Below are 22,500 nucleotides of genomic sequence, written 5' to 3'. Positions count from 1 at the left end.
TATATATATATATATATATATATATATATATATATATATATATATATATATATATATATATATATTATGAGCATTACCACCGCAAACCATGACGCACTTTAATAAGTGCACATGGAGCGCTTGTCCAAACACCATGTGAAGTTGCAGTAATTACTGAGCAGATAGGAACTCGCTATTACGGCTTCATAGCGGTACTGTGGCCCCGTTCTCACGTGCGTCGCTATTCTAACCTCCCACTTTGCACACACACACACACACACACACAAAAGAGTGAGCAAGACAAGCGGAGGTAGCATACAGGAGGGAGCTGGTGCCGAGACAGCAGTGGATGCTCTACGTCCCTGACATGGTGACGGGCCAAGTGCTGGAACGAATCGCCAAGTGTCGCGTCAGTTAAACACGCCACAGATCACTGTGGAGCCACAGTGATCTTGAGACCACCAGCCTCTTCAATACCACACTGGACCTACCATTAACAGTCCCAGCCACACAGCTCAGGATGTCAAGCTGGTATGCTGATTGGATGGAATCATGGAGTGTTGAAGGAAGGGACGGTGGCCTCAAAAGTTCTGTGGCACTTGAAGTTCTTGCTATCTTTGGACTCGTCAGCTTCCTCGTTAGGATCGCGGTGGACGTGGCTCAGCGAGTACGCAATGGCAGATCATTCGGTCGAGAGCTGCCTTTCCTCTCAGGCTGGGACAACTTGATAGTGTCCACAATTGCCACCGCGGCGCGTCACTACGACCAACACAACAATTTCTCGCTGTGACAACATTGTTCCTTTGTGAGGAAAAAAAAAAAGTAAAAAAAAAAAAAAAGAAAAAATGAGTGCAATAATGCATTTTATTTGCCTTGTTATAATGTTACCTGTTTGATATATATATATATATATATATATATATATATATATATATATATATATATATATATATATATATATATATATATATATATATATATATATATATATATATATATATATATATATATATATATATATATATATATATATATATATTGATACTACTACTATTACTACTACTAATGATAATAATAATAATAATAATAATAATAATAATAATAATAATAATGATAATATGAAGAAGAAAGCGAGAGTACCGTTTGAAAGCAATAAGTTAATGATCTTGATCTTGATCTTGATGTTACTGGCGACTCTGGATTGCTACTGAGTCAGTCCTTTGTAAAAGCAACAGTAGGGTAAAAAAGAAAAGACGGCAAATAGAGAGCAATCACCAAAATTCACCTTATTGATTCACACATCTAGCACGCCACATTCGCTCCAGGAATTCCTTCACAGCCTCAATCATCCTGTCATTGGTGTCTCCACACAACCCCAGCAGCAACACCATCCATTCCCTTCCTATCATCTCCACTCTGACATTCCCCAGTTTCCTCAGCACCACCTGCATCATTTCATTCCTGTTTCTGGCATACATCACACATTCCAACGCCACATGTTCCACCGTCTCATCCTCTCCCATGTCTCACATCTGGCACACCTTGCTGCGGGACTCAGACCATCTGTAACTCCTTGCATTCACATCCATATACTGTGCCCTCGCTCGGAAGAGAAGGCTTCTCTCCTACCACTTTTCATACATCGGGGCCTCTTTCTTTCTGTGCCACTCCAAAGCACTCTTTTGTTCCATCTTATTCTTCCATTCATTCAATCCCCACATGTTTCACTACTCTGTCTATCTCACATTTCCACTTTCTTTCATCCCACTCTAGGCCCTCCCCATTTCTAATAACCATATTCCAGTCACTCTTAACATGCCTCCCCAAACCCGCTGAAAAGCCCAACTAGTTTCTAAGCCACTCTTTACACCATCTTGACACACTTCTTCCCTCATCTGCTACTCCTAACATTCCATAGAAACACCTTTCTTACTAGTCTTGCATCACCCATTCGCTCTAATCTAGCCTTGTATCTCAGCGTTGCTTTTACATGTCTCTCTCTAAAGGTACTCCACCCTATGTCTCCCCTCAGAGCTTCTATCGCTGCATTCAATTGTTGCATTCAATGCCATTCATGCTACTCTATTTTGTCTTACTTCTAACTTCTTTAGTTCATTTTCATTCCACACAATCATATCCATACCATACATAATGCTTGGAACACCTACGCTCTTCCAAACTTCTCGCAGCACATCTTACTTACTTGCTCTCATCCTTGCTGCACGACCTACCCACTAGTTTACCATGCTTATCTTTTCATTCTTTGCCTTCCCACAGCCTAATAACCGTGTGTCCGTCTGTAGCAATCAAACAAGAAAGACTAATCTGAAATAAACACTGGAAGATGTTGAGTTATGTATTTGTAAATTTCAGGCAAGCAGGAAATAAAATCTCTGTTAGTGATGCAAAATGCGTCGCTGAAGATAAGTGTTTGGATCAGACCGTTGGGAGGTGTTAATGGCGGCAGTGAAGGACGATAATGAGTTAGTGGTGTTATTCTAATCCACGACAATACTGTTGTTGTTATGACTGTTACTATATCCTTTCACAATTTTGTTACTACTATTATTAATGTTCTACTGTACCACAATTTCATTACTATAATTGCTATTACTGTACTCTACTATAATATTATTACTATTGTTATACTCTATTACAATTTTGTTATCACTATTTTACTCTATTACAATATTGTTACTATTATTACTATACCCAATCACATATTTTATTACTGCTATTACCATTTTTTGTACTCTATTACTACAATTTTGTCGTTGTTCTCATTATACTCTACCACAATGATTTTAATTTCTTTTTAATGTTGTGTAGTGGTGCCATATGATAACGATGTTGCTGCGCCTTACATCAATGTACTTACATAGTCTTGTACATCGACGCTGGAAATATTGTGTATTCTCTGCGATGCTGCCTTTGTTTGTAGGACAGCTGTTTTCAATCTTTGTTATCTTATTATGAAGTCTTTCAGTATTAGTCACGTACCTCTTGGCCAGAATTCAGTAGAACACACAGAACCTAACATTTCCATCAAGGAATTTATCAGTGAATAACAAATGAGTCCACGAATTTATTAATGTATAGTGACAAAAACACACACAAAAAAATCTGTTCGTAAATCAGTAAGTATTTAAAATCTGTTACTATATGTAGCCTTTAATTCATCATTTCCGTGCGTAATGCCAACAATTGTCTATCAATCCATGAGTCAGTCCAGCTTCTATAATACGTCACGTATCCTACAAAAAATTCTGTCATATATCTCAGGCAGTAAATCAATCATACCCAAGCTTGAGAAACCCTGATGTAGAGGTTATTGAAGGCGACTTAAAACGGATGCTACCAATATAGATGCTGCTGGATGGAGGCCGGTAGGACTGATGGCGGCGAGAGAAGTGAACTATTGCCACATTAAGTGCAATGAAGCTGGCAGGACGTGAGGTGTGAAGACTAATACTGTTTTATTTTGCTCAGGGAAGAGTAGAATAAGAGTGGCAGAGCATCAACCGTGGTAACTAATGCTTTATTTAAGTATTTGTATTGTTTTGCTCAGGGAAGTGGAGTGAGGGTGTCAGGACGTGGAGTGTGAGAACTGTTGCTGGTGTTAGCGCGGGATGATGTCCTGTAAAGACAGTCTCAAGTTTATTATTTGAGATTAATGAAAATCGGTGCTAAGCATTATGATTATTTTTGTCATATTTATTTATTTCCAGATCTCTGGTTACATTGATTCACACACACACACACACACACACACACACACACACACACACACAGTGTGGCCCGTGTTCACCCAGCAGTAAATAGGTACAGGATGTAACTCGAGGGATTGTGACTTCGCTGATCCGCTGTGAGGTGGGTGGTGTGGTTTCAGTCTTACCCGAAGATCGGTCAGTATACGCTCTGAGCTCTTTCTGTAGGGGAAAGGCTCGCTGGGTGACCAGTAGAAGACCATGGTGAATAACACACACACACACACACACACATATACGCCGCGTATTGTAGTGGTTAGCACGCTAGACTCACAATCGAGAGGGCCCGGTTTCGAGTCCCAGGAAGCGGCGAGGCAAATGGGCAAGCCTCTTAATGTGTGGCCCCTGTTCACTTAGCAGTAAATAGGTAAGGGATGTAACTCAAGGTGTTGTGGCCTCGCTTTCCCGGTATGTGGAGTGTGTACTGTGATTTCAGTCCTACCCGAAGATCGGTTTATGAGCTCTGAACTCTCTCCGTAATGGGGAGGACTGACTGGGTGACCAGCGGGCAACCGTGGTGGTGAATGGTGACTTACACACACACACACACACACACACACACACACACACACACACACACGAAAATATATATATATATATATATATATATATATATATATATATATATATATATATATATATATATATATATATATATATATATATATATATATATATATATATATATATATATATATATATATATATATATATATATATATATATATATATATATATATATATATATATATATATATATATATATATATATATATATATATATATATATATATATATATATATAGGTAAATAAGTAGTTTATTAACTATAGTTTCAATACCGACTTGTAAGGAGTATGTAACATTTTTTAATGTACAGTATATTGTCGGCAAATACGGACATATTAAATAACCTTATAGTCCATAAAATAATACACACACACACACACACACACACACACACACACTCTCTCTCTCTCTCTCTCTCTCAGTTAATGTTCATACAGATGACAATGTCACTTGCACTGATGATTATTACGTATCATGCAGCGGGTCAGTACAAAGCATCACTAAACCATCAGGTGATCCAAAAGCATATAAATGATTCCACGGATTTCTTGAATAAGAGGCAATACTTGATTTTTGCGTCACTGTGAATATTTGGATGAAGCGCGCCTGGAATCCATGTTGAGGTGGTGAAGGACAGGGCGAAGTTGTCACCTACGTCAGGATAGTTCTTAGAAAGCTCCCTAATGACTCAGAACTAACAACTTAATTACTGAGTCTGGTCCATTCATCCTCCATGAAACTTTACTCCAGTAGCTGGAATAAAGTCCTCTTAAGTCAAGGCTGCCACCACTTTGCTCCACATTTTCTCCACTTCCCTCTCGACACTCCATGCCAGCGCCCGTCCTTGAGTTGCTCTCCTCACGATATCGCCGATCACCCTGATGATGAAGGTGAGCGCCAACATAAGTCCAATCCCCTCCAGGCCGTAGACGCCTCCGCTACGACTCACCTCTCTCCGGGAAGTGTCCACCACCTCCTGGCGGCCGCTGCTCTCCATGCTGACAATGACGAGAGAAGTCTGAGTTTAGCGCCACTGTTATATCACAAATTAAATTCATGCATACATATTTTAATATATCAACTCCTTTTCTTCAAGTCTTTGATTTCGATCTTCATACCACAACTACATTTAAGAATGAAATTTTGAAAGACTGGTGTGATTAACATTGCCTTACTTCACAGCGTTAAGTCTGGATAGCACACGATGAGCAGCAAATCGGCACTAGCGTGTAAAGGAGGACCGACAAGTGTGAACGGTGGCTGGCGGCAGACTGAGGCTGGGGGAAGGTAACGCAGCGATGCACTGAAACAACGCCATCAGCTCAAGATGGCGTTGGTTGAGTCGGTCATAGCTCTCTCTCTCTCTCTCTCTCTCTCTCTCTCTCTCTCTCTCAACCTGTGCAACCTGTTGTGCAATCCGTGCAGCATATGGAACCTGTGCAACCAATGCAACCAATGCAATGCAGGCAGCCCTGAGAGGAAGCTTATGTTGAAGATGAAACCCGACATTTACAGGAAACAAGAAAGCTACTTTATTTTTTTCAGTGTTTATTTATTGATCTACTCTATATATCGCATAACCCTCTTATTAGCGTCAATGCATATGACTTCAAATGGACGCTTGCATGCAGCAATATAACAGATAATTGCTTTCGTAGAAAATAACAGACTGCGCTGCTCTTGGGAAACATACAAATAATTTTGGCCCCAGAACAGTACATCCCGGTGCAGATCTGCTTGCCAATAACTGTCTCTAAAGTCAACATGCTAGCTTTATCCTAAAATTTGGTGTCGTTACAAATCGAAAGACAGAATATTTGCACATTGAAATATCTTAATGTTCTTGTATCTCTGTTATCTGATTTCATCGAGTGGAGAGAAAAATGAAAATAAATATATAGCATTCAGATTGTATACGCATGAATCATGGCGCGTCAGCCGCTTCAAAAGCCAGGTTGTGGTGGTCAGGTCTGGAAGCAAGCAGTCATGTGGTCTTCGTCTGACATTGATACCAGGTATAATTTAAGTCAACACATTAATATACCTGCGCTTGCAACATTTGTAAGGTGGATGCAGCAGATCTATTTTGATTCACTATTAAACAAACACGTCACAATCACCAGTCATCACGTACTGTGGTAACTGTAAGTTATATTACATTTGTTTTCCCTTCAACAGAGGGTTATATGAGTACGTTATAACATAATAGGTGCTGTTGAGGACAGAAGGTGGCGAGAAATACTCGTAATGATTACAGCGTGTGGCAATGGGTCTGAGTCAGCGGTGTCTACAGGAGCCTATCTTCCTTCATATGTCCTAACATTACGTTGATTCAGCCTCCACGAAGTGCGGTGCTGATGCACCTTGCATGGCCTATGGTGCCTTGGGTACCCGGTGCCTTCCAGATTGTTGTGTTCAGCAGCACTTCGAAAATGCTATGGTTTATGGTGTCCCTTGGTCTGGAAACACCCTTTCATCTTCCATCACTAAACATGCCCCGGACATGACTTATATCTGGCGGCGAGTCGTCCTCTAGTACACTGGCGTCACGTTGATGCGAGACACGTGACTCTTATTTGGAACCATTTTGAGAGATTTCCTCGGTGTGATATCCGAGACGTGAGAACCTTTGCCGCGCTTGTAGTATAGAACCTCCACGGCGAGGGCCACCATGGCCAAGGCCAAGCCGATCAGCGTGGCGATGAATACTCCTCCTGCCCAAGCAGAGAGAGAGAGAGAGAGAGAGAGAGAGAGAGAGAGAGAGAGAGAGAGAGAAATGAGAGTTATTAATCAAAGAAAAATAGGAAAAAATGTAATTACATTTAAATTTCCTACTTTTCATCTTGTTTTAATCCTCTTATCTCAGATTTTATAGAATTGCTTTAATTCTAGTGCAGGCAAGAGAAGATGATCGTGATCTGGAGCCCACTGTCAGACAGCGAGTCGTGTCACCAATCAACAAATGCTTACTTAAAGTCAAATAACTAGTCTTATAAAGAATATCATAGGAAAAAAAGAAATATTCTTTTTATTTACTGAAGCCTTCCAAAGCTTGACAAGATGAACACAAATTCTGAATATATCATTCTCAAATTTTGGAGAATAACTGACCTAGACTCTGCAACGTGATGCCCTCTGAGTCACTATCATCCGGGCAGGCTCCGCGCTCCGTTCTATTCCAGAACTTCGCTGTCAGAGCCTCGAAGTAGCGGTCTTTCTGTAGCTCCAGTATTCTGCAGCCAGGCAATGTGTCAGTGTGAGTGACCCTTGGTGTTCTCGGTAAAAGCACTGCCCGTGACGAGAAGTTACGTTACCCTCACCAATACATTTTGATAGAAAAAAAAGATAAGGATGTAAATTCCTGTATTATGGTTATTACAAGTAACGAACTATAATTACAAGATTTGCAGTGACTAGGAAAGCTTAGGACACGAACATGCAGCGCACAAACCAATATATGACACAGGCATCTTGACGGTCATAGACACCATCAAGCCAACCTAGTGGCGCTCTAAACTCCATTAATGCTGCCTGTCACTAACAGAACACTGAAGACCACAGACAGTGTGGAAACATCACGCTGAACTGGTGAGCGATAAAGGACAAACACACACACACACACACACACACACACACACACACACACACACACAGCGTAGTGTAGTGGTTAGCACGCTTGACTCACAATCGAGAGGGCTGGGTTCGAGTCCCGGGAAGCGGCGAGGCAAATGGGCAAGCCTCTTAATGTGTGGCCCCTGTTCACCTAGCAGTAAATAGGTACGGGATGTAACTCGAGGGGTTATGGCCTCGCTTTCCCGGTGTGTGTTGTGTGTGATGTGGTCTCAGTCCTACCCGAAGATCGGTCTATGAGCTCTGAACTCGCTCCGTAATGGGGGAGAGGGAGAAAGGGAGGAGGGAGAGGGAATTTGAGGTGAATGACAGGTTGGGAATCCCTGACTTAGTAAGACTATCGCTGCGACACTCACGCCCTACTTATCTCGTCCTGCAGGTGGCTGCCTTGCTGGACAGCGATGGCGTACGGCTGCTCGGCGAACGGCTCACCGACCTCGGTGAGTTGGCAGTCTTGCAGTACCTCATACCTGATTTCCGAAGCGTCATGGATGAAGGCAAACTCTCCTTTTTCATTGTTCCGCACCTGAAATAGCGGAGAGCATCGCCTCATACCGTTATTCCGCGATGATATACATCATACATGCATGCAGTTTCATGAATGACCATTGAAAAAAGAACCTTCCTCAGAGAGAGAGAGAGAGAGAGAGAGAGGTTTGTTGTGTATAAAATTTCGCTGTTACCCTTTGAAATCCCTCCTCGGCGTGAAGGACTGGCTTGGAGTCGACGATCACCTGCAGGATGTGTGTGTACTGCTCCTTGATGGGGTAATCCCACACACGGTACTTGCTCTGGTCGCTGGTGCTGTTCAGTGTCAGTTCCTTCCACACCCTGGCAAGTAAACCTTGTCAGCAGGGCGTCTGGACCTGAGGCATTCATTCACCGCTTGGCTTGCGAGCTCTCATGCAGAGTTATCATTTTGTTTATCTATGACTCCGTTATGCTGGCTCTCGGTGTCCCCTTACTACTAAAGTACGATTATTACTACTACAACTATAAGATAATACATGGTGAACAGTATCGATGCCAAGACTTGTTCATACGAGTCTCTCTGTGATTAAGGTGGCAGGCAGATAGACAGGCTGGCTGGATGGAAGGTGGAAGCACTGTTTCTGAGGCCAGGCGAAAAATGTACATCAAAGAGGAAGTTCAGTGAACGGCAAATAATCAGTTAGTGCACGGAGGACCACGACTCTTAAAGACGTGAAGCAAGAACGCTTATAAGGAGGGCAGGAAAAAAAAAAAAAGATGGTTAAAAGTGGCGAATATAGGCAGATTATAATTTGAGGAGTGTAAATCTGATAAACCATACATATCCACAGCAGAAGTAATGCAACACATGCATGCAAAATGACACACGCAGACGACCATCACAACACAGACATGTGGCAGCTCATGAAGTCCCTCCAGGCAGCGGAAGGAGAGGGAAATCATGACAGTGAGCGGCGTGGCGTGAAAGGCGGCCAAGGCAGCCAAGGCGGCCAAGGAAGTGTGGCCGTCTGTGAGTACCTGAACAGTTCGTCCTCCGCCTTGGCCATGTTGTCGAAGTACTCAAAGGTGGACGATCCCTTGACGGTGGTGAAGTTAATCTTAGCCTGGCGCGCTAAGGCCTCCAGGGACTGCACAGGTGACTGCAGGAAAGGCAACGTCAGTCTGCTGATGTATTCATCCCATGCATAGGCCTGCCCCTGCACGGCCTACCCCTACACAATTTCTTCCCCCCGTATTTTATACAGGCCTTATTCCTGCAAAGATTCTGTCCCTTTTAAGACTCTACCCGGCTGCAGGGGTATTGTTCCTTGCCAAGTGCTGCCGCTGTGTACAGGCCCTGGTTACCTGCCCGGTCCCTGTAGTCCTGTAGAAATGAGACCCATAGACCTCATTCATGCACAACTCACATTTCTGTGGCACTGTGCCTGCTCTAGGCTGGTTTATCCGTCACACGTGGCACTCACAAACCAGCAGTTATTCCGAAGTCAAGATTGTTTCAATAGAATCATCATTAAAGAACGTGAGTGGTGCACCTCGGGACACTGCCTGCCAGAGCCTGGTGCGAATGGCAAAGTGACGTCACCGTAAAGAGACAGTTAGCGTTTGGTCCATAGACATAAGTGTGCCGCGACACGATTCCTATAACAAAGTCATTTGTTTCCGTATTAATGTGATAGCTCTGGCTTCTTGTACCTAAAACGGTTCCCGCTACAAAAATGCAAAAGTTTCAGTTTATGATACCAAGCAAAAAAAAAAAAAAAAAAAAAAAAAAACTGCCGGGAGAAAAAATAGACGCCACAGCAAGAGCCAGACGAGGCTAGGAGTGGTGGTGGCGGTGGCACCCTCCCACTTGTCGTGGTTAATACGTCGTCTTGTTGCATAAATCATGCAAAATATGTTAGAAAAATCCGGCAGACAAAAAAACTTCATGCCATGCAAAAATTGATTGGCGTGATTCTACTGTGGTGAAAAAATGCATGAAAAATATGCAAACCACTTGCAGTGTCATGTCTGGAAAAATGCTGTAACAAAAATGTTGCAGTAAGCAATAAATCTACTGAGTTTCGTGAGATCGCCGCGGGCCCGTGGCTGTACCGGTAAAGCTCCTCCTCGGCGGCGCCCATGTTCTCGAAGTACTGGAAGACGGAAGTGGACTGCAGCACCGTGTAGTTGATCTTGCTCTGTCTGGCCAGCTCGTCCAGGGAGCTCACGGGCGTCTGGGGATCGCTACTGTTTAGTGAGTCTGACAGCCGAGTCACCCTCGCGCAACCCTAGCCTAAACTTTGTACTCTCTTGCCTTATTGGTGTCCACCAGTAACTAACCTGTGCCCTAATAATCCGTCACTATGATGAGCCTATAAGAGGCAATTCTTTCCTATATATATGCATTCCTTGTGCTATTGTCATCATTTCGTTTTGACTAGTTTTGTTTGAACCGCTGCGAGCCTTTTGCTGCTATGTGCCGCACCTAATGCGTCTTTATTGTCTACTCTGAAATATCATAGCTTAATTAAGAGACACCCATACCATAAGACTCTTTTCATCCCCTATAGAATAGGTAATTAACTTAAGCAAATTGGAAACTTTCTTCCTCTTATGTCTACCAACAGAGTCTAGAAGGCAGCTTAAAGTTTACCCAAGCTGTCTGCCTTTAAGTGAAAATAACAACTGAGGTACAAGGCTTCTCGGTGTGCACAGTGCAGGCGATATGGCAAACCTGCATCCTCTCCACGGTGAGGAAGGCGGCCAGGTTGGCGGTGAAGGTAGCCAGCATCAGCACCACGAACAGCCAGTAAGCAGCCACCAGCGTCCGTCCACTCAGAGCTTTGGGCGCCTCCCCTCCTCCTTGGGGCGTAAACGACGTCAGGGCAAACCAGAAACTCTCCTTCAGCGTAAATTTTCTAGGAGCATCAAGAAAATATGAAGATTGAATGTACAGTGTATCATAAAAGGAAATTATACGTTCAAGCTTGACAAAGTTAGATGAGGAAAAAAATAGAGAGAGGAAGAAATGAGTTTTCAAGTAGTTGAATGGAAAAACAATGACAACTCAGTAATCAAGTGCTCAGTGCCTAGCCGTTAAAGGGCTCCAAAAGATTAAACAAACTCATGGATGAGGGCGATAGGATGTTTGTTTCTTGCGGGTTCCCTTATTTTTCTACATATCAAAGTTCTTACGTAGTAGTATATGTTTATAATAAGACACGCAGTAAGTACATGCACAGATAAGAAGTTGTCTTATTACGATAACAGTAACGACAGGGTAAAGAGACGAAGTTGGGAACGCGAACCTGCAGTTAGGCGGGTAGAGGGTGGAGTTGTTCTGGGCGGAGTAAGGCGAGTAGCGGTCCAAAAGCCAGATCATGATGCCCGTCACCACCAGCGCCGCCACGATGGACACCCACACCTCCGCGCGAAGCACCGTCATGAACTTGAACAGACTCTCTTCCCGTTGCCGCTTCCGGATCACTGATAGACACAACCAGGATACGAGAAACAAAATTAACATTGTGGAGTATGAATAGATAGATAGATAGATAAGTAAATAGGAATAAAATAAATATGAATAAATAAACGGATGGAATTAATGAATATCGATTTTTATCTCTGGAATGGTATGGGGAATATAACAAGAGAGATGTGAACGAAATTCTCAGCACAAGAAAAATTGGATTCACGCTTGACGAAATTAGTTAAAAAGAAATGGGAATGAATTGGTTTACAGAGTGGTGAATAGATGGAATAAATAAACTTAGTAAAAAACGTTGCTAGGATACTCTAAAAGAAGACTAGATAAGTTTACAGATGAGATATATTTCATTCAGTGACTGCCACGTGTAGACTTGCCAAACTTCTTGTGGTTTCCATTGTGTTTCTATGCTATTTTGTTCCTGACAGAAATTTGGGCAGTGCCTGTTTGAAGACCATATTCTGTAACCTTTGTGCGCCGTCATGCAGCTACTTCACCCCCAAAAAATCTTCTAGTTAAAGTGCCACGGATTTCTAAGGATGTTTTTGTTGGTCTAGTGACAGATTAAGTACAAGACTTCTACATCATCGATATGAAAACACGCTTGAAAACCCTGCTAGCCGTGATGAGAGAACAAAGGGTTTTAGAATACGGTCACGGATGTCACGAAGGTCAATGCAGGCTTACCAATAGAGATACCAGACTGATCAAAGTAGGGCGCCACGAAGTCGATGACCTCCTCCCGCTCTGAGGTCATTGTGAGGGGCGCCACGATGATATCTGTCACCTGCGTGTTGGTATACAAGTATATATGCAGTACACTTCAGATCACCAGTATAGTAAGACCAGCGTGCATGACGCGCGTATTGCTAATGGTCGGAAAGTGCGGTGCGTGATAACCTGAAGTGATTCTTGACAAGTTGACATATAGTAGTGTGTAAAATGATTGTGTTATATAATCTCAATTATGAGGTCAATGAGGAAGTTGTGTCGTAAGGAATTCATCATAATGAGTAAAGAGTATGGAATACACCATAAAATGTTGAAGATTTTTGACATATTGACTATAGTATGTAAGGTAGGCAAGTTCGAGGGTTCACTGTCAGGTGCTCATCATTACGTTTGCAGTGTATTAAATGTTGCAGACTCTTAAGGCAGTCCGGTGCTGCTCTGTGTGCTGAGAATGGAACAGGAAGACTTAAAAGACATAATCTCAACCTGAAGATCAAGACTAAGGCTGGAATATAGGTACCTACATCTTTCTAACATGACATTTCGGAATCTACGATAATACATGTTATATTTCAACCCTGGTCTTGGTCCTCTTTATGTTAAAACTCATCTCTCTCTCTCTCTCTCTCTCTCTCTCTCTCTCTCTCTCTCTCTCACCCCATTAGACAGGTCCCCCACGAGGCCATTCCAGGTCCCGTCCTTCTGCCTCACGCCGTACTGTCCGTCTTTGGGGAACCTAAAGTCGTAGTCGAACTTCATCTCCTTGGCGAGGCGCTCTGCCAAGTCGACACAGTAGCCCACGTAGTCATTGGGATCCGTGGACAGCATCGCCTCGCTCTCCGCCGCGCCCTTCTTTAGGCTCACCCACGGGCGAGACTGGGAAAGAGGAATGAGAGAGAGAGAGAGAGAGAGAGAGATAAGATGAGTAGGGAAACCACTTTCGTTCTGTATCTTGAGGATATGGTAGGCGAAGCTTCCCCCTCCCTCCTCTCTCTCTCTCTCTCTCTCTCTCTCTCTCTCTCTCTTATTTCTCCGTCTATTTGGGTGAGAAACAGCTTAGTATGTAAGCAAATGTACAAATGATGTTGTTGTGGTGTTAACGGTGGTGAGTGCAAAGATCTAAGCATAATATAACAAGGATGATGAAAGATATAAGACTAAAACATCTCTCATTGCGTGGGTTTGCTGCATGAGAGAGAGCAACAAAATTAAAAAGAGAGGAATGTACATCTTTCAGTCACTTGTTTGCTGTTAAGAATAAGGCTAAGTAGGTGTTATGAGAGCAAGATTCCTGATGCCCAGCTGCGGGACCCACCAGTATTGTGCCAAGCCTGAAGTGGCGACGTATTGGGGAGTGCTCGAACCCAGGGATGAGCTGCAGGCCCTCGTCAGTGCTCCAGCTGCCCACCATCTGGCTGGCCGTGCTATTGATCGCTTGGATATTAAACGCCAATTGAGGCTCCATCTGCATTTTGTCGAATCGCCACTTCATGCCAGGCCACGACCCCAGTTCCTGCACCAAGCAAATTTACCTCACACTTCCATATCAACGGACATAAACACGAAGGAAGGACGTCACAGGGGAAGATGCAAGGAACAGAAACAACTGTAGAAGACTCGTAAATGACTCTAAGAAAACGGATTAACTAACAGACATTTTTCTCAAGTATTGTGCAATTACTCCATGAACACTGGGTGGGTGGATGATGCGCACCGTCTGCAGCCCCGTGTAGAAGGAGGTGGTGGAGGGCGGGGTGTCGGGTGGGGCGTCGCAGGTTCCGGCAATGTTCTGTTGATCTTCAGCCTTGAGGGTTCGAACCAGCATGAGCACAGCGTTCAGCGTGATGGCTTTAGGTACCTGGGGCGAGAGAGAGAGAGAGAGAGAGAGAGAGAGAGAGAGAGAGAGAGAGAGAGAACATTATTTCTTTTATAGCCACTAATACACTACAACAGTAACAGCGTACGATAATGGAAAGGAGCTGTGGCTAACCTTTTTGAAAACGAAACATTTTTTTACGCATAACTTAAATTTGATACAAAAAAGAGAGAGAGAGAGAGAGAGAGAGAGAGAGAGAGAGAGAGAGAGAGAGAGAGAGAGAGAGTACCCACCACAAGATTGTCACAGTCGCAGAAGGACTGAGTGTTCCTGGCGGCGCAGCAAACCTCCCGCGTCGGATTCACGAGAGTAACGCCTGTGGAGCCCGCCAGCGTTGTTCGGCTGCCGGTAAACATCCACTATGATATTAAAAAGGTAAAACACACACACACACACACACACACTCTCTCTCTCTCTCTCTCTCTCCATCTAATCCTACGTTTACAGCAAAATATTTAGCATTGATTAGTTTTTGTAGTGGTCCTCTGTGACGCGATGTACCATGATACTCGTAAGATGTTGATTTACTGGTAATGATGGCGATATTGGCGATAACAAGTCAGGGAGATGATTATGCTGACACTTTTGTTGCTTGGGAGTTCAGACTGAAGGGAGAAGGAAGGAATGAAGGAAGGGACGGCAAGGTGGTGTTGATGGAGCGACTTACATTATTCAAGCGTTAGCCCGTCGCCTTGTCACGTCCCTACTAAGTCATAACGTTCAGCAGCCGACAGTGTGATGAAATATTCACCTCGCTAACACTACCTTTATTGTTTGCCCATCCATAATCTGCGTACAGGTTTATTTTCTCTTTTCTTTTCATGATTGATGTTAGTAAAATAGCGTCGTTGGTACACACACTTAATTGCGAGACTGAAATGTATAGTTCCCAAGGTGGATCTTATTATCTGGTATGCCATAATCTGTGTAGAGGTTAATTTTCTCTTCTTTTCTTGTTTATGATTAGTGTGGATAGAACAGCGTTGTTACAAAGATTCATATCATGTATGTAACTAGTCATAATTCTGTGTAATTGTTTATGATCTAACCAGTCATAATCTGAGTAAAGTATGCATTTTCTCTTTATTTTTTTTAATTGATATGGGCAAGATAAGATAGCCTTGATATACTTGAGATACAAAGATTGCCAAGACATCGTTATCATTGTAATTTGTGTTTATCCTGTCTTCTGCTATTCTTATTTCGTCGTCAATAACAAAATAGCGATGTTATGCCCATGTGACAAGGGAGTGTTTGGTAAAGTTCCAGAAGGAAAAACGTTTGACAAGACAACAAGAAGAGAGCGCGTGGAAAAAGACAAGGAAAACAATAGTACTTTGACTGTTTTCCGTCCTTATTTCATAGTTGCTGATAAGATAACACTATTATGTCCACAGAACAAACAAGTAATCGATATAAGTTTACAAAAAAATGACTATGGAGGACAAAATTCAAGTTGTCTTCTATTATTTCAATGCCATGGAGAAGAATAGGAAAGAAGGGTGGATAATGCACAAAATCGGAAAAGTTTGACTAGGTATGAAGAGAGGCAAGGAAGAATAGCCAGTGAGAACAGTACGCGTTTAGGGAGGACATCTATCACCACCGTCTCTCTCTCTCTCTCTCTCTCTCTCTCTTCGTGATGTCAGTTTTGGAATTTGCTTTTTGTACCTGTTTTACGTTGGAATAATTATTTTGTTTAGTTATTGTATTATTATTATTTTTTGTGAGACGTGGTATTGTATGAATTGAATATGTGCATACGTGAAGCGCGTTCATCACACACACACACACACACACACACACACATTAGTAACTGGGTTAGAAACATGCGGTACCATATATAGTATTCATGTATGCACTACCACCATCATCACTACCACCCCTCCCACCACCAACACCATGACCACATAGCTGACGGTGGTGGTGGTGGTGGTGGTGATGGTGGTGGTCGTGGTTTCATTGCTAAATATTTTGAGGATGGAGGGTCTGGTAGTGACATGCGAGTTTTTGCGTCGTCAAGTACAGTATGACGTGTTAATAATTCTCTTATTTCACACACACGTGCACACACACACACACACACACACACACACACACACACACACACACACACACACACACACACTGTTACTGTTTTTCCCATTCTTTTTTTTTCCTGTTAATTTATTATAATCATCCTTGGAGTTTAGTTCACACCTACACACACACACACACACACACACACACACACACACACACACACACACACATGTATGGTATAACTTACAGCCGTCGCTCAGTACTAGCATGAATATTTTAAGTCATAGCCAGCCAGCCAGCCCGCCATCACCCATTAGCCTTCAAGACGCAACCCTTCTGTCCTCGTCGTCAATATCCCCCCGCCTGGCTTTGCACGGCGCCTATTTCCTCCCCTCTGGCCCACACCTAAATACAATGGCGATATCTCAATAATAAATACATGATATGTCATGCCTAGGAAAGGGAAGTCGATGGTTGGCTGGCTGGCTGGCGCGCATAGCTTAAAGCCGCGGGTGGAGTTAATTTAGAAGCAATATTCTGAAACACTTCTGCGCTGCTCCTCCAATACGTTCAAAAGACTCTAATAGAAACTGTGTGAGTTTTTTTAGAGTATTTTTTTTTTATGATTCCAGAGAAAGATTAACAAGATTTTTATATTATTAAAAGTAGAAACACTCTTGAGAACCCGACTAGTCATCTCTGTGGCCATTGAAAATAATCATGATGAGAGAGCAAAGCGTTTTAGCATATCGCCCCTGCAGCACGCCACCACCGCAATGTTGTAGATCTGTTCACTGCAGCAACTAACTCGAAATTCTCAGCGCCGTGGTCCATAGCAACGAGCGTCCAGCGGGAGTCTCGCGTCACCAGGTTCCTCCTTATCGCCTTGATGAAGGACAAGAAACAAATTAGCCAAGGATCTTAATGTTTATATATCGCATCATAGCAAGTTGTGCTCCATTAAACTGTTTGTTTTGTTGTCGCAGAAAAGAGAGAGAGAGAGAGAGAGAGAGAGAGCATTATTAGGCACACACCTGGTTGAAGAGAGCAGTGAGTCGATCGGTGGCTGCTAGGATGACATAGTAGGAGGGGGCCGGGCGCATCTTCCTCAGCGTGGTAGTCGTCTTGTCGTCGATGCCCGGGAGCACGATGACCCGCACCACAGACCCCTCCACCAGGTAGTACAGGGCCTGGTCAAGCTCTGAGTAGTAATAGTAACAGTAGGAGGAGGAGAAGTAGCAATAATGATCGTAGTTGCAGTATATAGTAGTAGTTATTGTTGTAGGGACAGAGTTAGGAGCAGACGGAGAGAAGTAGGGAGACGGGCAGGATGCAAAAAGGATAAAAGAACGTGTTCCTGATTAGTGGTTCTCGTTGCTAACCCACCAGACGCACTAACTACTAGACCCACCTACCCCATCACACCCATTTGCCCAATCGTACCCACCAAACCCACCTGCCTCCGAGCCGAAGATAAGCGCGGCGTCGGTAGCGTTGCGGCTCTGTAGGAGGTGGTCAGTTGCCGCGAGCCACTGGTAATTAGACACTTGTACTCGCACGTAGGGTATGCCATGGGCTGCCGCTGTGTCTTGGGCAAAGGTCCAACCCCCAGCAGTCACGTCTAGTACCAATGCCGCTCCGGAGAACAGCGCGGAGCAGACTGAAAACATCATACACCAGAACCTTTTTAACTTTGAATTATTGCCTGTATACCACTAGAAATCCTTAATCAGATCTCTTCTTACCCTGCGTCTCTCTAAACAATGCAAATTTAAAAGCTTCAATCTCTTTTCGTAAGGAATCCTCCTCATCCCTTGTATTTTTCCAGTCATCGTGCATTTCTCTTCACCAGTCGACACTCACACTGCTGCTCGTTTTCTTCTTCTTTGTCCAATGACGTCATGATCACCTCCTGCTTGATGGTGAGTCCACTCGATGTCTCTGCTTCCTTCACCGCCTCCTCCAGCCACGCCACGGCTTCAACCATGGATTCGTCGATGGTGCTGACTGTGGAGGGAGGGAAGAGACTGAGAAGAGAGCGAAGACATAACGGAGTGGAGACTAAGGAAGGAAAGAAGCGAGTAAAGGGAACAAGGAAAGTGACGAACGAGTACTTGTAAGAGGAGACGAAAGACAGGTAATGAGTTAGAAAAGGAAAGAAAATGAATGACAGAGATATGTTCTTGTTGTTATTGTTGCTGTTGTTACTGCTGCAGCTGTTGTTGTTGTTCTTGTTGTTGTTGTAGTTGTTTTTGTCAACATGTAACAATTTATTGGTCCACTTATAAGAGTAAACATCATAGATCATTATAAGTTGTGTGTGTGTGTGTGTGTGTGTGTGTGTGTGTGTGTGTGTGTGTGTGTGTGTGTGTGTGTGTGTGTGTGTGTGTGTGTGTGTGTGTGTGTGTGTGTGTGTGTGTGTGTGTGTGTGTGTGTGTGTGTGTGTGTGTGTGTGTGTGTGTGACCATAAAAATACATGAAGCAGTTTGGTAAAGGGCAGCGGGTACGAAGTTAGCTTTTGTTTATTTTACTTTACCTGATCCTTCTCAACTCTTTATCTAAGCTTCTTATTTCTCTATTTTAAGACAGTTGCGTCCCTGCCAAGTCTGCACCATCCGTATCATCCTTATCTAACACGGATACACGCAAAGCAGAGAATCACTTACTGAGTGTGAGCTGCGCCGTTGTCCTCTGCGCCAGGAACATCATCAGCATCACCAAATTCCACCAGTAAGGACAGGAACCACGGTCAACATTCCTCATGTTGCTGTGTGTCACCTTGCTGGCACAAATGTTACCATATAGGTCCCTCAGGCCTCATGAACCATCACGCCCAACGTCACTCTTCTGAACCTCTATGTCACCCTCCTGCTGGCGTGAGGAGTGGAGACCTGCAGGAGACGTATAGGGACGTGATTAGTACTTGCGGTGTTACATACTTCACCCATTTTCCTTTTGAATCAATTGTGGACTTTCTCTTGTCTGGCTTTGCAATTAAGGAGACAATCAAGTTTATATTTATCTATAGTTATTTATCTATTTACTTCCTATTACAGAAGACAATGAATGAGAAGACAATTTGCAGAAGTGATGGAGCCTAAACAGTTTCGTGTTCAGACCGCAGCCGCTGACGCTGTTGTATGTCCGTCATCCAGCTGTTGGTCGTGGAAGAGCATAAATTGGAGGTGGGAGGGCATGCATGGACTTCAAAAAAGTAAAATCAATATGCTCATAAATATGCACACCCATTCGGCTGTAGCTTGGCCTGATCAATATCTCCTCGAGAAAGAAACCGAAAAGACCTGAGTATAAAATAAATGCCTAAATGACTAAGTTACCGTGCGTAGCCAAATTGCTTCATGTTAACATTATGCTCGTCATCGTTCAAAAGTCGCTTGAACATATTTGGAAGTACAGCCGTTGTAGTCTCTCGGTTTAACACGACTTTCGCGGTACTATGTTGGCTAAATGATGGGTATAGATTAATTCCACACACTGCTTGCCCTTATCAATCAATTTTATCATTATTATACTTCACTTACGTTGCAGTAATGTCAGCTGGATTGAAATAAAGTCTCACCACATATGATTCAACAAAGAGAGAGAGAGAGAGAGAGAGAGAGAGAGAGAGAGAGAGAGAGAGAGAGAGAGAGAGAGAGAGAGAGAGAGAGAGAGAGAAACAGCTGAGTGGTGAAACTCATGAAACATAATTATAATTTTTGAATGGAAGACTGTTTACATCGTTCATCGTAACAATCTACAGGACCGCCAAGTGCGTCATTATACGCCACTGATCACACAAATATTCGTCGCGGCTGTGGAGAAACAAAGACTCATTGATCGTGCCCGCACCTGATGAGCCAAGCCTAGGAACAGTGACATCATCAATCCCAGACTGAGACTGTAGAACCTTAATATGTTTGGCCCACCCATGAAGAAGAATTACGCATCCACTCTGCCTGGACCGAAAGTGGCGGGCACTGTCACAAGCCACACTTCCTGGCAGAGAATCACCTTTGAGGGAGAAAGGCGTGGTCGAGCAGCGCTAAGAGGCCAGATTTGGTTATTGGGAACAGTGTGAATCTCCCTCCGCTATGGATCTATTTAGTCATCATGAGTCAATGGATCCCGGCCTTCATGTTATCTGATAAATGAGTGATCTGTGTACGTATACATTTCATTATCAAACAACCTGAATTGATTGTGATTATTAATTGGCGCAGCATTTACTTCTTTATTTTATTTTTTTAAGTTCCTTAATGTGATTATTTACTTATTTCATTTACTTAAGTATGTTCATATCCTTTATGTTGCTGCTGTTATGTTTTGGCTTCTCCCCGAGAGCAGAACATTAGTGGGAAGTGTAGAAGTGACTTCTTGCTTATTTTCAATTTACATTTGTCCTTCAAGACGAGGAAGACACAGGCTATTCAGGAACCCATCAAAGTATTGCGTGTTCTGCTTTACCTCAGGGGAGTGAAAAGATATACTAGAGATGTATCGGATGCCATGTGGTATACTGGCTAACTGACTATACATGAGTTCGTATGCTTTCTCATCACGATTATTTTAGGAGATAATTAGCCAAATTCTTAAAAATGTTTCCTTTTTTTTTATTAATATACAAACTTTGTTATTCTGTCACTGGAAGCATAAAAAAGTCCTTAAAAATCAGTGTAACTTCAACTGGACAGGGCCTTTTGGAAGTAGAGGAGGTGCGGCGTGGAAATGTTTCAGAATAGGGTGCAAGGCCGCCTCTAAACCTCACTATACCCGAAGTATGTCAAGGTCCTTTCCTCCTCTATTATCCATCGCACCTCGCCCCGTTAATCTTAGTTCCAGCGGCTTGTCCCACCTTTATGTTGAGTCAGTCTGAGGCACAACTTCCCCACGACTCATCTTTTGTCTTCAGATGACATTCACGCATTACTTATCACCAAAGAAGAAAAGTTATCAATGTAGGCTGCCTAAGAAGTTTAGTAGTAATCATCCACAGGGAGGGAAGAAAGCCTTATCAAATGTTTTGTGGTTGTAGCTACTCTTGTTATTATTATTATTATTGTTGTTATTATTATTATTGTTTTTATTATTATTAATATTACTATTATTATTATTATTATCATTATCATTACTATTATTGATATTGCTCTCTCTCCCTCCCTCCCTCTCTCTTCCCCTCCTCTCTCTCTCTCTCTCTCTCTCTCTCTCTCTCTCTCTCTCTCTCTCTCTCTCTCTCTCTCTCTCTCTCTCTCTCTCTCTCTGGAATCCATCAAAATTCATATTATCCTGTGAGGTGAAGGCTAATAAGAATTTCTAATTATATTTACACACACACACACACACACACACACACACACACACACACACACACACACACACACACACACACACACACATCTACAGAGAAGAAATGCATAAACTGTGTGAGGTTTAAGAAACAGAATACTGACCACTCGGCGAATAATAGTTGTTGTGTTGTGTTGGAAAGTGAGATTGACAGGATCAGAAATATTACAGATCATGGCTACTAATGCTGTGAGCTCTATGTTGAAATGTGGTTTATTAAATGTCCAGTCAGTTGGAAACAAGACAATAGAAATCAGAACTTTAATGATGAGAATCTGGATATTCTTGCTTTGACTGAAACATGGCTGAGTGAATATGATACTGCGAAAATTAGAGAAATGACCCCTGACACTCATACATTTGTGCACATACCAAGGAACACGATGCAGACCAATACAGACTACATGAGCCAAGAAATAACCTTGACATGGGATGTCGAGTATTTGCAAGATGCGCACCAAGGATTTACAATAAACTGCCAAGTGATATCAAAGGTTGTGCCAGGATCGATATCTTTAAAAAGAAATTGAAGACATATTTGTTCAAGGAAGTTTATGATTTTAACGGCATGGAAATCAAAGACAATTATAGATGCTAGTTGCTTTTGAGGGAGGCTCT

General features: G+C 42.9%; 1 protein-coding gene and 1 long non-coding RNA gene across 4 annotated transcripts in view; one reads left to right on the top strand and one right to left on the bottom strand.

Annotated features, from left to right (window-relative positions):
• Nucleotides 1–5,850: 5,850 nt before the first annotated feature.
• The window catches only part of LOC123518582 (ionotropic receptor 25a-like), a 24,184-nt gene continuing 7,534 nt past the window's right edge, over nucleotides 5,851–22,500 (bottom strand). Inside the window, exons 2-18 of one of the 2 annotated variants that reach the window (XM_045279468.1) lie at nucleotides 19,203–19,427; nucleotides 18,400–18,543; nucleotides 17,993–18,196; nucleotides 17,571–17,737; nucleotides 17,345–17,421; nucleotides 14,748–14,856; nucleotides 14,353–14,496; nucleotides 13,954–14,151; nucleotides 13,296–13,514; nucleotides 12,594–12,693; nucleotides 11,728–11,905; nucleotides 11,154–11,337; nucleotides 9,455–9,576; nucleotides 8,629–8,776; nucleotides 8,302–8,471; nucleotides 7,427–7,548; nucleotides 5,851–7,029 (exon numbers count right to left, since the gene is read on the bottom strand). In XM_045279468.1, coding sequence (XP_045135403.1) covers nucleotides 6,848–7,029; nucleotides 7,427–7,548; nucleotides 8,302–8,471; nucleotides 8,629–8,776; nucleotides 9,455–9,576; nucleotides 11,154–11,337; nucleotides 11,728–11,905; nucleotides 12,594–12,693; nucleotides 13,296–13,514; nucleotides 13,954–14,151; nucleotides 14,353–14,496; nucleotides 14,748–14,856; nucleotides 17,345–17,421; nucleotides 17,571–17,737; nucleotides 17,993–18,196; nucleotides 18,400–18,543; nucleotides 19,203–19,299 — 2,565 coding nt within the window. In that variant the 5' untranslated portion in view covers nucleotides 19,300–19,427 and the 3' untranslated portion in view covers nucleotides 5,851–6,847. Of the gene's footprint in view, nucleotides 7,030–7,426; nucleotides 7,549–8,301; nucleotides 8,472–8,628; nucleotides 8,777–9,454; nucleotides 9,577–10,531; nucleotides 10,654–11,153; nucleotides 11,338–11,727; nucleotides 11,906–12,593; nucleotides 12,694–13,295; nucleotides 13,515–13,953; nucleotides 14,152–14,352; nucleotides 14,497–14,747; nucleotides 14,857–17,344; nucleotides 17,422–17,570; nucleotides 17,738–17,992; nucleotides 18,197–18,399; nucleotides 18,544–19,202; nucleotides 19,428–22,500 lie in introns of both variants that reach the window. The other variant, XM_045279467.1, reaches the window with a different exon arrangement.
• Nucleotides 14,735–20,703, top strand: LOC123518583. Of its 2 annotated transcripts, XR_006678824.1 has the most exons (5): nucleotides 14,735–14,889; nucleotides 18,503–18,673; nucleotides 19,122–19,266; nucleotides 19,593–19,721; nucleotides 20,300–20,703. It is a non-coding gene; the product is annotated as an uncharacterized LOC123518583 (long non-coding RNA). The 2 variants fall into 2 exon arrangements; XR_006678823.1 differs by having other exon boundaries at nucleotides 14,736–14,889; nucleotides 19,593–20,703.

This window comes from Portunus trituberculatus, chromosome 44 (genome assembly GCF_017591435.1).
Source record: "Portunus trituberculatus isolate SZX2019 chromosome 44, ASM1759143v1, whole genome shotgun sequence".
In the NCBI taxonomy this organism is placed as follows: Eukaryota; Metazoa; Arthropoda; class Malacostraca; order Decapoda; family Portunidae; genus Portunus; species Portunus trituberculatus.
The sequence above is the reverse complement of the archived record's forward strand: the minus strand, read 5'-3'. Positions and strand labels throughout refer to the sequence as shown.